Source organism: Capricornis sumatraensis, chromosome 15 (assembly GCF_032405125.1).
Source record: "Capricornis sumatraensis isolate serow.1 chromosome 15, serow.2, whole genome shotgun sequence".
Classification (NCBI taxonomy): Eukaryota; Metazoa; Chordata; class Mammalia; order Artiodactyla; family Bovidae; genus Capricornis; species Capricornis sumatraensis.
In genome coordinates, this window is record NC_091083.1 from 34,686,893 (window position 1) to 34,702,596 (window position 15,704).

The 15,704-nt window shown below is 37.1% G+C and overlaps 1 protein-coding gene across 3 annotated transcripts in view; it reads right to left on the bottom strand.

Moving 5' to 3' along the window:
- Positions 1-15,704, bottom strand: part of TRDMT1 (tRNA aspartic acid methyltransferase 1) — a 60,423-nt gene that overhangs the window by 6,383 nt on the left and 38,336 nt on the right. Inside the window, exons 3-8 of one of the 3 annotated variants that reach the window (XM_068987495.1) lie at positions 8,289-8,365; positions 5,866-5,937; positions 5,195-5,260; positions 4,436-4,505; positions 3,848-3,931; positions 1,621-1,934 (exon numbers count right to left, since the gene is read on the bottom strand). In XM_068987495.1, the coding sequence (XP_068843596.1) occupies positions 1,621-1,934; positions 3,848-3,931; positions 4,436-4,505; positions 5,195-5,260; positions 5,866-5,937; positions 8,289-8,365 (683 nt within the window). Of the gene's footprint in view, positions 1-1,605; positions 1,935-3,847; positions 3,932-4,435; positions 4,506-5,194; positions 5,261-5,865; positions 5,938-8,288; positions 8,366-15,704 lie in introns of all 3 variants that reach the window. The other 2 variants (XM_068987493.1, XM_068987496.1) reach the window with 2 other exon arrangements.

A 15,704-nucleotide genomic window follows, 5' to 3' on the forward strand; every position in this document is an offset into this window, starting at 1 on the left:
CCAGCCCAGGACAGACTCAGGCTCATCAAACATGTATCTACCTCCTACTGTAACACCATATGTTTTAACTATGTATCCTGTGACAGTCAGACTATTGTTTTAAAAAACTATACTAAAAATATAAAACACTACAGAAATACAAGATATTAGTAATAGTTCTTATAGTACAATCACTGCCAAACTGGCTGCATGATATTTTATCATTTTTTCCTAATAGATGAATTTAAAATATAAATTAGAGAAAGTCACATCAGAGAAAAGCTGTTTTCTTATACATCATGTGTGTCTGCTTATATTATCTACAGTAAAATAGACTTTCATATTAAAGCTTCTTTTATACCATTTTTATAATTATAAAAGAATTTCAAGGGTTTTTTTTTTTAATTACAGAAGTGATAAGCCCTGTTTTATGAGAGTCCCAAAGAGAACCTATCAGACTTGGAAACAGACAACAGCTGACTGAAGTCTTTTAAGGTAATGGAAAAAGCAATAAACCTATTCCCCTAGAAGTACAAGGGCAGAGTATGAGAAAACCAGGATAAGCCTCATACGATTATCTTAGGGGCAGAGTGTCAAGACAACTAGCTAGCAAGTAAAGACAGAAGGTTTGAATGTTTAAATCATAAAACCACCTATCAAATGAGTTTGAGTGGTATTAACAAAGAAGAGGCAGGGATCTTTTACAAATTCTTCTCCAAGGGTCTTATTTCCCCTTCTTTCTAGGTTTAAAAAGAAACTTGAAAAACACATTTGTTAACACTTGGGAAATAAGCCAAAGGCTATATCCCCTAAATATCCAGTAAAATAAATTGTGATATACCTATACCACGAGTATAGCAAAATTCTTAGGCAATAATACCCAAATTACATTGTACGGTCAAAAAAATGGGTGCATAATAATGATTATAATATTCTACAATTTACTTAAGAAGGGGATAAAAATATACATGTATATTTAGATACCCTGCACACAACACCTCTGGAAGATTAGACAGTAAACTGTAATCATCGGTTGCATGTAGGGATGGAAATTGGATGAACAAGAGGCAGAGAGGAAAGGAGTCTTACAATCTCAGTTCCTTTTGAATTTTGAACCATAAGAATATAACTACTTACCCCAAAACTAAAGAAAATTTAAAGTGCTCTAATGTGCTCCAGATTATTCAATCTTATTTCTTTATATTAAAATTTAATGTCTTCTTGTACACTGATTATGAAAGTGGACAGAAATTTTTGAGGTACCATAAAAAGAAAGGTGGTAAAAAAAATTAGCAATTTGCCATCTACAGAGACCATATTTTCACCATGGGTATGTTTCCACCATGGGTAATTAAGCTCCTTCGAAGGTCACCAAACAATGGCCTGGCCTTTCATGAGCACTTTCGTGGGCTGTGCACGTGATGTTCTGCCAGAAGCAATTTTTACTTGTGCGTTCTATTGGAACACGAAAGCAGGCAATTAAGGGAGGAAAACAAATAAACAAACACATTCTAGCAGAAACATTCTATAAAATGCTCCTTGTTTCCAGAAGAAATAAAAGAGACAATAGTTACGAAAACTTGGTTACTTTGGATATGTCCTGAGTAGAGACTCTTTAAAACTTACCCTTTTGTAAAGCACATGGATCTTCTAGAAGTGGGTTTAACAATGTCTAACAAAAGAGCATATCGCAGTAATGACTTTGGTGGTAAAAAGAATGAATGCTTGTCAATGTTATCTTCAAGAAAATCTTTTAGCATTCGCACAGAGAGATCACTGTCCTGTTGACGTTTCCTGTCAATTTCTCCTGCAGTTTCAAGCTTAAAAAGAATGGACTCTTTTCCAGAACACTGTGTGCTGCTATCAAAGCAAATATTTGGTTCAGTTTTCTTTTCTGCATTTATTGCATATTGAGGGGAATGTTCAGATTCAGTTTTGGGAAACTCCATCAGTACCTGACAGTAAATAAAAATATATAAATTGTCAAAAGCTTTCTTAAAAATAAAAGATGAATTAATAATATCTAGTCAGCATTATGCAAAAAAATTCTTTAGCTTTTACTGAGCTGTCATTAAAAAGATAGACATTGAGGTTTACTAGTAATTTATATAAGCTACTACAAGGTTTTCATCATGTAATGATAGGCCATCAGTCTATAGATAATTTATTTCATGAAATTACTGCTTTCTCTAGTAATAAAACCATTCAACAGAATAATAGGAAGTAGGCTGAATATACAGACGACATCATAGTTGGAAAAGAAGTTGAGAAAGCAACAGGAATATTTCCAGAAATGTGTTTTGAATCAAAGCTTACCATTCCCCTTTGTTAAAAAAAAACACACACACACACACTAAAACATACCCATGATCTAAAGGAAAATTAGTTATTAAAAATGATAAGTACTCTTTGCCTTGAAAGGTTATTTCTATTCCTGAGCCCCATAGGAAAAACTTGTTTCTACAAAACAGGTAACCTTGTATAAAGTCCTATTTTGAAAAGGATAAAATAGTTCCAGGAATTTTTAATGATGAAATCTTTGTTAATATACTTTATACATTGTTTTTGGAACTATCCACATTGAAAGGGAGACACATTGCTATTGTATAATATAATACAGGCGTGTCTTCGATAGCCTGCCTTGGCAGGCGGGTTCTTTATCACTAGTGCCACCTGGGAAGCCCCGTAATATAATACCATTGTGTGTAGTCACTCAGCACTGTCCAACTCTTTGTGACCCTTTGGACTGTAGTCCACTGGGCTTCTCTGTCCATGGAATTTTTCAGGCAAGAATACTAAAGTGGGTTGCCAATTCCTATTCCAGGGGATCTTCCTGACCCAGGGATCAAACCCATGTCTTCTGTGTCTCCTGCATTGCAGGCAGATTCTTTACCCACTGAGCCATCAGGGAAGCATAAAACTGGTATTGTGTTACAGGGGGATTCAAATGATACTACTGAACCCCTGTTAGTAGGACATGACTTTTAAGTTCTTACCTGTGATGATTACAGAGAGCTTCACTGAACCACTGAAACTCTGTTATCCACATCAAGTTTCAGCAGAAGCATACAAAATTGTTAGCATAATGAGAGATTTTATCTATAGCAATTGTGCATTTCATCCTAGCTTGTACTAATCATTACCATATTTTAATCAGTTAAAGCTAAACAGCATAGATTTCAAAGAAAATGCAACCGATGTGTGAAAACACTTGAGCCATTTTTAAGACAGTATACTGAATTTTTATCAATAGTAGTTAATGGCTTCTATTGAGGGAGAAAAATAATAGATGCAAAAGAATCAATGGTCAGAAGAGAAATTATTGGGGGGTTCATTTCCCCTCCAATAATTTCTCTTCTGACAATTGATAATAGCAGTAATGGTAACTTTTTACTTTCAACTTATTTTTTGTAATGATGAAAGAAATGCTTCTGGTTTTGTTTCAAGCAATTAAAGTGGTCATATTAGGAATGGGAGGGCTTCCCTGGTGGCTCTGTGATAAAGAATCCACCTGCAAATGCAGGAGACACAAGAGACGCAGGTTCAATTCCTGGGTTGGGAAGATCCCTTGAAAAAGGAAATGGCAACCTGCTCCGTTATTCCTGCCTGAGAAATCCCACAGACAGAGGATTCTGGCAGGCTACAGTCCATGGAGTCTCAAAGAGTCAGACATGACTTAGCAACTAAACAACATAAGGAGGCACAAAAGGCTTAGAAGATAGACTGAATGCATGATCTTTATTACAGGCATGAGAGGACACACAAACCTCCACCAGTAGTGCCAGAAAATACATAAGCAGACTGAGACCTACTTACAACAGATAAATAATGATGATGATGATGAGAACAACAATGATAATAATAATACCTGGCCAGGGGCCTGAAAAGGGAATGGCTCTGGCTGAAGCTTTGCAATAAGGAAGTACCGTAATCTTGAATTTGGAATGCCAAGCTGAAAGTGAAGCAGAAAGGTAGTTGCTATGGGAAATTAAAGTGATCTATACTAACTGTTAGCATCTAGTGAAAAAAAAAAAAACAACTCATACACTATACATTAGTTTACATCAGGTCTACATTAGTTTCTGCCAGACAAAATTCCATTATCAATTTGCCAAAGACTTCCCTGCAGCAAATTCTTGAACCTTTTAAACTTTCACGTTGTACCTTTATTCGAATGAAATGAAGATGGAATCAGATGAATCATGTCTATGAGTCACTTTCACTTTATATTTCCCAGGTAAGAAGATATATAGATTTTCTTAACATTCATTATTGATAGTACAGTAATCATAAAAAATAAAATTCACATATAGCTATAAAATTCAGATATAGAAGGAACCATGTCTGAACTAATTTTAAGATTTACCTCTAATATTATTCAAAATGGATCCATTCTTTTTATTGAGTCAAATTCCCTTTGGGAAAATTTATTTAAGTTTATAATTGTGGTACTTACAGAGGTTGGAGACAATAGAAATTCTTGGTACTGAAAGCCACAATTTTCTATTGTTTGTATTAACAGATCTCTGAAAAGACAAAGGGTAAGAAAAAAAGCTTTCACTCTATAGTTTGAAATGTGGTTCTTATATAAAATATTACACATAAAACTTCATTTTATGTGAAAACTGTACCTCCATTCAACTTGTATAAAAAGAGGAAAATCCTGGGTCTTAAGTCCAATACTTGAGAAATTACATTTCTCAAAAAGAGAGAGAATCTGTATTATAAATAAAAAATTGCTAATCCACTGATGGTAAATTCGTTATTGGAATGAAGCTTTGTCTGTAGCCAATCAGATAGGGCAACACTAATTGGTTGCATTTTCTCCACTGGGGGAACCATCTGAAAGGGCCCTGACACAGGGGTTGCTTCTTCAATCCAATAGGACAGAAAATGCCTGTCAAGAGGACTAATTCTTACTGAAAACATTTCTAATTCTAATGAAATGCACACCAACTTAAGCAGCTAAAATTGAGAAATACCATTCGCGTTACTCATTCTGGAAAAATTCAAACGTAGCAAAATCCGAGAGAATCAGCTGACCCTAACCTTGTGATACTTCACATTACTATTTGAAAATTACATTAATGATAAATTACATAACATATCTTAAATGTCAGAATGTACACATTTATTTTTTAGATCTTTATTTCAGAACAGCTCTTACTATATAATATACCAACTCTAAGATGAACACGAGAAATACATTTCTTACCTTGCAGAAGATACTTCAAAACCTTTAACATTTTCTACAAGAATATACTTCGGTAATTTTTGTAATCTAAAACAAAAACAAACAAACAAAAAAACCAAACAGAATTCCAAACATCTCAATACTAAGAAGCAAGAAGCAAAGAAAATCCTTACTTGTGAGAAATATGAGGTAACTGTTCAAACCGATTTTAGAAAAGAATTTTACAAAGGATGGAGATGACATATTTTAACCCTTTCCCCCATAAACATGGCACACTTGATAAGGATAACATTCGAAATATTAATTTCTACTGAAGTTTAAGTGAAAACACAGGACTGCATAGAGCTTTGAACTGCACAGAATGGCAGTTCAAAGGGCTGACGTTTACGTGGAATACAGCTTCTAGGGTTAGCAGTGTGATTTTCCAGACCATGGGCAACAGCATTCACTAACATTAGCATCATCTGCACTAATCCTGTGAGCAGAGGCAATACAATTCGGCTATTAGGCTGTAACACCCTGTCACTCACTTTAGCAGCACTGCAGAATCAACAAACATTTGCAGTTGCTCTATCAGTCATGGCAGAAAATAAATGGCATGTATAGTATCCGTAGAAGCTGCTAATCTCTATAAAATGATAAACATCACTTTCTTCCAGATGCAAAGCTTGTACAGGAATCTAAGTTTTTACCTTGGGAGAATGTCTAGAATATATAAGAAGCTATTTGTCCTTGGATCAGTCACATCACCTTGCAAGCCAATTCTGAAAGGGATTAAGAAAATAAGTTCAAGAATTTTACATAAAGATATCAAGTCACTTTTAAAAAGGCAAAACAGAGAACTACAATTAGTTGGTCCTCACAAAAAATATGATGATATCTGTTGCTATAAAGAACAAAACATATTTATTCATTTAATTAAAACAAAAAAGCTTTGTCTGTCTAGTAAATGTGGTACTTATAAAAAAATAATATGCCTAAATGACTTACATGAGGCAAAGAAGAAGAAGAAGTCAATGAAGAATTAAAAACAATTATCCTCTTAAAATCAACTTGTTTAGGAAACACACACATACACACACAAAAAATTGGCTGGTGACACCTTTTGCTCTGCACTAAGGGAGACAAAAGAAGTTCAGGGGGATGAGTTGGTTGGGCAGGGTGGCAACATAAGAGTTGATGGCACTGATAACTAATCACATCCAAGTAGACCAAGATAGTAGGTAAGATCAGGACAATCTTTTTCAATGTACACAGGAGACAATAAAGGTAAAGGCTTGATTCTACACAAAGGTGTTGCAACTTGGTTAGACTAACTAGGTCAACAGGTCATGTGAAAAGGTGGTATTTGGATCAGCAATTAGATCTTATAAGTAACATTCAATATGATCAAGAATCAAGCAGAAAGGAAGACTAGATTGGGCATGAATTATAACAACAGAGGATTAGGATTTAAGACCTTGTCACATATTAGCTTCAAAGTCTTAAATTACTTGACATCACTTATCAGCTCCTCATGCCTGATAGCAGGACCAAAATCATCAGTAGATCTGAGGCTCAAAGGGAGAGGAGAGTAGACTTGTATAGATTCCTCAGAAACCTTGGTTTCTTCTCATTTAGTCCCTTTCCTCTCAGAGTTCCAAATAATGATTGTGTTGCAGAATCAGACTCTGCGGCCATTAGCAGCTGGATCTGGGCTGATACAGAGCAAGAATGGTATCATAGGAAAGACATGGGCCCCACTGCAGGGACCTCTGAGGCATCACAGTGCTGGGGCTGCACTCTGCTCTGAGCCTCCCACTCATGGCAGTCAAAAAGGCCACACCTTTGCATAGCTCAGGACAATCTTTATTTGGAATGTAAAGGCTGATTCTACACAAAGGTGTTTTTGGAAAGTCATCCTTCCCTGATAAATTCCCAGTCTGCTTTCAGACACAATTCCAACATCACATCCGAAAGAATTCCTCCCTCCTGATACAGAGCAATATAACACCTTTCTCCTCTATGTTCTCATGGCAGTTTCAGCATTCATTTATTATCCCCTTAAATCACATTACAAAGTAATTATTCATATTTGTCAGTCTGTAAGTTCTGTAACAGAACTGCAGCATTAAAAACAATACCTCTAATGTAGAGGCACAATAAATCCTTGAGGAATTAATTTCCTAGAAAACTTGAAATAAATAAAAACCTGGGTGGTAATTAAGCACGAGCAGAATATTTATTTAAATTTGAATTTTTACTAAACTTAAAATTGCATTATGTGTTTAAATGGAATGATATAAAATAATTGGTAAATCCTGGCCCTTACATTTTCTAATTGTATGACCTTGAGAGAATTACTTAAACTTTCTATGTCTCAGCTGCTCAACTGTAAAAAGACAGTATACTAATGCACATCCCATAAGCTTGTTGAATTACATGGCAAAATCTAGTAAGACATTTGGATGGCTTTCATTATTATCATTATTACTTAATTAAAAATACTACTGTTAAAAATATCTAAATGAAGATAGATTAGTCAAGATTTTATCTAAAATATAATTCCCTGAAATACAGTCAAATAAATACCTTATAAGAAGAAAGTGAATTGGAACAAAGCTTTAAAAAAACTATTTTATTAATTGTATGTATTATTAAATGTACATACCAATTTTGAGAAATGCAAAATTCACAGATGCATTCTTGACTAGCTTTAAAATTTTACAGTTAAGTAATTTAGGACTTGAATATTTATTATGAAAATTGACTGTGATTAATCAGTGTTAGGAAGATATTCCAGAATGCTGATTAATTTAAATAATTCAAGGTAATTTGGGTCAGAAATATATTTTATCTTCACTAGGTATTACAGAGGTACCACATAGTCTCACCATACCTACAATGACTATGCCCAAATCACTGTGCTCATCTGGCAGTTAACTGCTCTTTTCCTCATGATTAATGCTGACTTATAAATCTGAATAGAGAAAGAGAATTACGTATGAAAAATTTCAAGACTAGGGAAATGCAGTAAATGGACTTTATAGTGTCCGTGCTTGAAATTACAGTATATTTGATTTAATGAATCTTTCAAAAGTATTCTTCCTAACAGAGAAACATGTATTATACATACCTTGTGAAGGGCTGACAGGGTGGGCTCATTAAAATCATATTGAAAGATAATCTGTCAAACTCTTCTAGTGTAATGCCCTAAGGAATGAATATTTGGGGGGGGGGAAAAGAATATAAAAACATGTGTAGAAGGGGGAAAAAGGAAACATGCTAATTACAACTAAATATATCAGAAATTGTGACTGCTTATTTATAACACTTAAAAGTTTATAAAACATTTAATACTTTTTAAATAAACTTCAGTTAAACTAACTTTGCAAAGTGATTTTGTGAAGGAAGTGGAGCAATAAGCTGAAGCTATAAAAGATTAAGTGACTTTCCCCAAACCCTAGGACCAGCCCAAGCAGAGCTGGAAAGTTAGACCCTAAGCATTTCATGCCTCTATGATACCTCAAGTCTAATTAAGACTGCTGTGATTTCCAGAATCAAACATGGAGAACTTTATTTCATAATTAATTTCAGCAAAAGATCTAGACAATTATTAACACCTTTCTATTCAGTTCAGTTTAGTCACTCAGTCATGTCCGACTCTTTGCGACCCCATGAGTCACAGCATGCCAGGCCTCCCTGTCCATCACCAACTCCCGGAGTTCACTCAGACTCACGTCCATCGAGTCAGTGATGCCATCGAGCCATCTCATTCTCTGTTGTCCCCTTCTCCTCCTGCCCCCAATCCCTCCCAGCATCAGAGTCTCTTCCAATGAGTCAACTCTTTGCATGAGGTGGCCAAAGTACTGGAGTTTCAGCTTTAGCATCATTCCTTCCAAAGAAGTCCCAGGGCTGATCTCCTTCAGACTGGACTGGTTGGATCTCATTGCAGTCCAAGGGACTCTCAAGAGTCTTCTCCAACACCACAGTTCAAAAGCATCAATTCTTTGGCGCTCAGCCTTCTTCACAGTCCAACTCTCACATCCATACAGGACCACAGGAGAAACCATAGCCTTGACTAGACGGACCTTAGTCGGCAAAGTAATGTCTGCTTTTGAATATGCTATCTAAGTTGCTCATAACTTTTCTTCCAAGGAGTAAGCGTCTTTTAATTTCATGGCTGCAGTCACCATCTGCAGTGATTTTGGAGCCCCCAAAAACAAAGTCTGACACTGTTTCCACTGTTTCCCCATCTATTTCCCATGAAGTGATGGGACCGGATGCCATGATCTTCCTTTTCTGAATGTTGAGCTTTAAGCCAACTTTTTCACTCTCCTCTTTCACTTTCATCAAGAGGCTCTTTAGTTCTCCACTTTCTGCCATAAGGGTGGTGTCATCGGCATATCTGAGGTTAGTGATATTTCTCCCGGCAATCTTGATTCCAGCTTGTGCTTCATCCAGCCCAGAGTTTCTCATGATGTACTCTGCATAGAAGTTAAACAAGCAGGGTGACAATATACAGCCTTGACGTACTCCTTTTCCTATTTGGAACCAGTCTGTTGTTCCATGTCCAGTTCTAACTGTTGCTTCCTGACCTGCATACAGATTTCTCAAGAGGCAGGTCAGGTGGTCTGGTATTCCCATCTCTTTCATCCCTTTCTATTAGTATTATTTATTTAGAAAATGTGATGTATTGACCAGTCACCCCTTCTCTCCTGTCTGTCTCTGTCAGTATATCACCAAACAGAAAAGGGTCCCACTTTCAGATGTCTGCATACTGTTTTACAGTTGTGTGTAGTCAAAAAACCTCAAAAGATTATAAACAAGATTAACCACACAATGCCTACTGGGCTAAATAGTTTTAAGATGCAGTGTTTTGCTCCTTTATATACAGTATCAGAAGACAAATACAGAGAAATACAAATCATGGGTTTGGTCAATTCTCATTAGGCTCTGTTAGAATATACTCTTGGCCAGAAATTTAAAGCAACAAGCCCAGAATCCCAACATTCCTAGTTACACCACTTTTCTAAGAAGTTCCAGTTCATGGAAAAAGCAGGAAAAGCTTTATTCTGAGTTCTGAAAAGAGTTAACTTGTTGAACACATCAGTTGTCTCTATTGTATTAAAAGTTTGAATGTACATGTCTATTGTTTTTAAATCACAGGCTTTTAAAAGTAGTTTAAGATGTATATGTAAAATGAAATGAAAATTAAATATTGAAAAGTTCCCAAAGCACCTCTAGAACCCTGAGTTCTAAAGAAAACAATCTGAAAATCATACACTCAACAGTGTGTCACGAAACCTGGGGCAGAGCAGTACCATTATCACAGGTACTTAAGTTACATAGCTAGTTAGCACAGGGCTATTAAGAAAAGCAACTTATTGACTTCACAACTGACTGTAGACTGATGAAAGCTAAATTCCTAAAATTAAAATAAAAAACAAACAACAACTTTTAACATTAGGAGCATCCTAAGTCTAGAATCTAAAAGAAGTAAACAGTTAACACCTCCAATACCTCCAATTAGACATACAAAATTACAATTTTAAAGGATTTTTGGAAAGGGTAATTTTTTTAAATAGCACAACCCAAATGACAGAGCAGTTATGCAAAACTTAATCACTCAGGAAACCATTCACAACTATCTTTAATTTAGCAGTCTAGGTCAGTGTATGTGACAGGATTCAAGAAAGTAGTTACAGAGATGCATGGATTAACTCTAATAATTTGATATTTTATAATAACACTATTGGAAATCTATTCTTTTTTTATAACCAGAGCATTCAAGTTAAAAAAAAAATCCTTGCTTTCAGAAAACATTAGATCAACTTCACGCAGTAACTTCATTTACCGAGTGTTGATGAGCAACTTTGTCACACTACTTGTTTTATTACTTCTCTTCTCAAAAAGCTTCCTGGTCATTCTTACACTTAATTTTCATTTAAACTTCAGGAAGAAACTGGCAGATTAGTAAACAACTACTTTTGACTGTTTTAGTGAATTTATTGTTAATCTAAAGGAGCCTGGTAGGCTACAGTCCATGGGGTCGCCTAGGAGTCGGACACGACTGAGCGACTTCACTTTTCACTCTCATGCATTGGAGAAGAAAATGGCAACCTACTCCAGTGTTCTTGCCTGGAGAATCCCAGAGACAGGGGAGCCTGATGGGCTGCTGTCTACGGGGTCACACAGAGTCGGACACAACTGAAGCGACCTAGCGGCAGCAGCAAAGAGAACTAAAACATTGTGGAACATGGTAAATCTTCAATAAAAACTTACTGAGTGGATATTTCATACTATTTTCTGCCCTATGAACTCTGATGTTTTGTTCATGAATAATTTGTTCAAAATTACATGTTTTATTCAAGAACAGAACTTTCTTGATCATTGTATTAATCCCCATTATAAAGCAATTTTCTATGACTCAAAAATACATTTTGCCTTTAGACAGATCATATCTAGTATCAGTTCTGAAATACCTGTTATACCTGGCATTTTTCCATTTTTTAGGCACAATATGTAGTTCATTAGACGATGTTCATAATCTAACCTACCAATATTTCAGAGTATCTATAATATGCTAAGCACTGTGATAGGTCTGGGAATACAAAGCTGAACAAACCCAGCAAGCTTTCAGCTCACATACTTATATTGTAGTAACTAGTAATTTTCCATCTCCTATCTAGATAAACACCAGATTTTAGTTTTATTACTAATTATCTTTGTAACTGTCCTGTTCTTGGTTACAAACCTACATGCATTTTTCAGGCCTGACCACAGGCCATGACAAAGGCTTCACCCAGCAGGTGCTGGGGAAAGTCATCCTACACACTCCAGACTTGGTGCAAGGCCAGTGCCTGGCAGTCTCTGAGAGCAAGGCCCCCTGGAAGGTCATGCTCTTCACTTATTTGCATTCGAAGATCTCTCTATCTGTGGGCACAGAGTCCTCTTCAGCTGCCATCTATTTCTGCCAAGGCCTCCTTCTGGGAGGAGGAGGAGCCCTTGAAGATACTTCTCTTGCTATGACTATATCCAGCAAATCTCAATCTCCTCCAATACCAGGGGCTCCCTCAACTGTTAGCTGACTCCCATGTCTGCTGATTCACTCAACTTCCCAGTGGGGTGCTGTACCCTAGGGAAACAGAACAGGGGGCAGGGCATAGACATTTTCTCTACAGCAAGTAATCAAGGCTTCACTCTTTCATTTTCGCCCTGTTGCTTTAATCAGCTACTCTGATCCCTGACAGCTCAGCTGAGCTCCTGACAACAACATGAAATAATGTCCTAAAAATCTAGAGCTTCATTTATCTTTCAAAGAATAGACATATTTTTTGAGTCTCACTTTCCCTTCCTACTCCAATTATAGTATTTTTTACACTGCGAAGATTTATAACACTCTCACCTTGCTTCCTGACCATAATTTCTTTCCTAACATGGCAGCTTTATTTCTGGATTTTCCACTCTGATTCATTGCTTGCTTAGTTAGATTAAGTTACTGAATCATTTTTTTTCAGTAAGGGTTCACAGGTAATACAGTTCATTAATTGTTGGAGGTTTTATTTCAGGAATGTTTTTCATTTACTTCTGTTAATGTTTACTGGGAAAGACTAGAGATCTCTTCAAGAAAATTAGAGATGCCAAGGGAACATTTCATGCAAAGATGGGCTCGATAAAGGACAGAAATGGTATGGACCTAACAGAAGCAGGAGACATTAAGAAGAGGTGGCAAGAATACACAGAAGAACTGTACAAAATAGATCTTCACGACCCAGATAATCACGATGGTGTGATCACTCACCTAGAGCCAGACATCCTGGAATGTGAAGTCAAGTGGGCCTTAGAAAACATCACTACGAACAAAGCTAGTAGAGGTGATGGAATTCCAGTTGAGCTCTTTCAAATCCTGAAAAAGGATGCTGTGAAAGTGCTGCACTCAATATGCCAGCAAACTTGGAAAACTCAGTAGTGGCCACAGGACTGGAAAAGGTTAGTTTTCATTCCAATCCCAAAGAAACACAATGCCAAAGAATGCTCAAACTACCACACAATTCCACTCATCTCACATGCTAGTAAAGTAATGCTCAAAATTCTCCAAGCCAGGCTTCAGCAGTACGTGAACTGTGAACTTCCTGATGTTCAAGCTGATTTTAGAAAAGGCAGAGGAACCAGAGATCAAATTGCCAACATCCACTGGATGATGGAAAAAGCAAGAGAGTTCCAGAAAAACATCTATTTCTGCTTTATTGACTATGCCAAGGCCTTTGACTGTGTGGATCACAATAAACTGTGGAAAATTCTGAAAGAGATGGGAATACCAGACCACCTGACCTGCCTCTTGAGAAATCTGTATGCAGGTGAGGAAGCAACAGTTAGAACTGGACATGGAACAACAGATTGGATCCAAATAGGAAAAGGAGTACGTCAGGGCTGTATATTGTCACCCTGCTTATTTAACTTCTATGCAGAGTACATCATGAGAAACGCTGGACTGGAAGAAGCACAAGCTGGAATCAAGATTGCCGGGAGAAATATCAATAACCTCAGATATGCCGATGACACCACCCTTATGGGAGAAAGTGAAAAGAAACTAAAAGCCTCTTGATGAAAGTGAAAGAGGAGAGTGAAAAAGTTGGCTTAAAGCTCAACATTCAGAAAACGAAGATCATGGCATCTGGTCCCATTACTTCATGGGAAATAGATGGGGAAACAGTGGAAACAGTGTCAGACTTTGTTTTTGGGGGCTCCAAAATCACTGCAGATGGTGACTGCAGCCATGAAATTAAAAGACGCTTACTCCTTGGAAGAAAAGTTGTGAGCAACTTAGATAGCATATTCAAAAGCAGAGACATTACTTTGCCGACTAAGGTCCATCTAGCCAAGGCTATGGTTTTTCCAGTGGTCATGTATGGATGTGAGAGTTGGACTGTGAAGAAGGCTGAGCGCCAAAGAATTGATGCTTTTGAACTGTGGTGTTGGAGAAGACTCTTGAGAGTCCCTTGGACTGCAACGAGATCCAACCAGTCCAGTCTGAAGGAGATCAGCCCTGGAATTTCTTTGGAGGGAATTACGCTGAAGCTGAAACTCCAGTACTTTGGCCACCTCATGCAAAGAGTTGACTCACTGGAAGGGACTCTGATGCTGGGAGGGATTGGGGGCAGGAGGAGAAGGGGACGACAGAGGATGAGATGGCTCAGTGGCATCACTGACTCGATGGACGTGAGTCTGAGTGAACTCCAGAGTTGGTGATGGACAGGGAGGCCTGGCATGCTGTGACTCATGGGGTCGCAAATAGTCGGACACGACTGAGTGACCGAACTGAACTGAACTGAATGTTTTTGTCCCGTTTGTTTTGCTGTCCTCTGTTTGCCACTCTGACATAACTTTTCTTTCTGTAATGGTTTTATTTTTCACATCTCTTTTTCTTCTTCCCAGACCACTGATAGTTTTCAAGTCTATTGTCTTATTATTGCTTTTGAATGAAGCTACAATACTTTGGCCACCTGATGCAAAGAGCCAACTCATTAGAAAAGACCCTTATGCTGGGAGAGATTGAAGGCAGGAGGAGAAGGGGACGACAGAGGAAGAAATGATTGAATGGCACCACCGATTCAATGGACAAGAGTTTGAGCAAACTGGGTGATGGTGAAGGACAGGGAAGCCTGGCATACTACAGTCCATGGGGTTGCAAAGAATCGGGCATGACTGTGACTGAACAACAATACATTTATTTGAGTTCCTGAAGATATCATGTTTTATTTAAGGTTTCAAACTAATGGAGATGTGTGTTTGTAATTTTCTTCTGCTTCTTCACACAATTTTTCTGTAAATATTCTGCTTGTTTATGTTACTTCCTTCCTTCAAAAAGTACTCTATCAGCATAGCCTCAAAGGCTCCTTTCTAATTACTAATATATATATATATATATATATATTTTAATGGAAATCACTTGAATCTAGAAATTTGCTAAAAAGATGAAAGAGCAAGTACTTTGTCACTGCAGTTTCTGGGAAGAACCCACAAAGCTCTCTAACTTAACACCATGCCTCTGTCCTTAACCCATGTTCTCACATTTAGAATGAGTAAGAAGTCTGCAGAGCTTGTAGTGATGTTTTCAGCCCAGGGTTTTGGAATGTTTTAATGCCTCTTCTCTTCACTTTGAACAAACAATTGCTGGGTCTGCTTTGTCTCCTCCCTTGTCCTTCTCAAAGCTGCATGAGACACAGAGAGATCTAAATTGAATGCAACTTTGCCATCTTCATTCACTGTGTCTTATTGCCACTATATCTGACATTATTTTCCTCAGTTTTCTTTTTTGTTTTGGTTTCTGTTTAAATCCTATTTTCATTCATAATGGTTTCCCATCCCCTCTTTTCTCTTATTTCTACTAGGAAAAGAAATATAATTTTAGAACAGAAATATCTTGTCTTTGCCATTTAATCAGAAGTCCCAAAGAAAACTGTTCACAAGTTCAACTTCTGCACTAAGTAGTAAGTTTCTGCAGGTAAAGACTAGTTCTCAGTCATATCTCTGTTCCTCTAAGGGCTCA